Here is a 217-nt window from a genome sequence, read left to right as displayed (position 1 = left end):
AGCAGCATGGGGCTTGCAGCCAGCTCTGCCTACCTGCTGGTCCAAATACTCTAGGTTTCTTTGCAACTGAAGGTCTAAAAGTTCATCCTACCAGGAGCCAGCAGGCACGCGTCAAGAAACGAACACACAAAACATACAAAAGAAGAAGCAAAGCAGTTAGGTGAAGGCTACGGAAAGGAGAAGCCCTCTTGGCCGGCGCAGCGAGGCGGGACCTCGG

At 53.5% G+C, this 217-nt stretch overlaps 1 protein-coding gene across 1 annotated transcript in view; it reads right to left on the bottom strand.

The window, feature by feature from the left end:
• The window catches only part of LOC104279874 (pleckstrin homology domain-containing family A member 6-like), a gene marked incomplete at both ends in the record, with an annotated part of 6,014 nt that overhangs the window by 4,927 nt on the left and 870 nt on the right, over window positions 1–217 (bottom strand). Inside the window, 1 exon segment of the mRNA XM_009877314.1 lies at window positions 34–87. Within this exon segment, the coding sequence (XP_009875616.1) occupies window positions 34–87 (54 nt within the window).

The sequence above is a fragment of the Apaloderma vittatum genome, unplaced genomic scaffold (assembly GCF_000703405.1).
Source record: "Apaloderma vittatum isolate BGI_N311 unplaced genomic scaffold, ASM70340v1 scaffold26099, whole genome shotgun sequence".
Lineage (NCBI taxonomy): Eukaryota > Metazoa > Chordata > Aves > Trogoniformes > Trogonidae > Apaloderma > Apaloderma vittatum.
The sequence above is the reverse complement of the archived record's forward strand: the minus strand, read 5'-3'. Positions and strand labels throughout refer to the sequence as shown.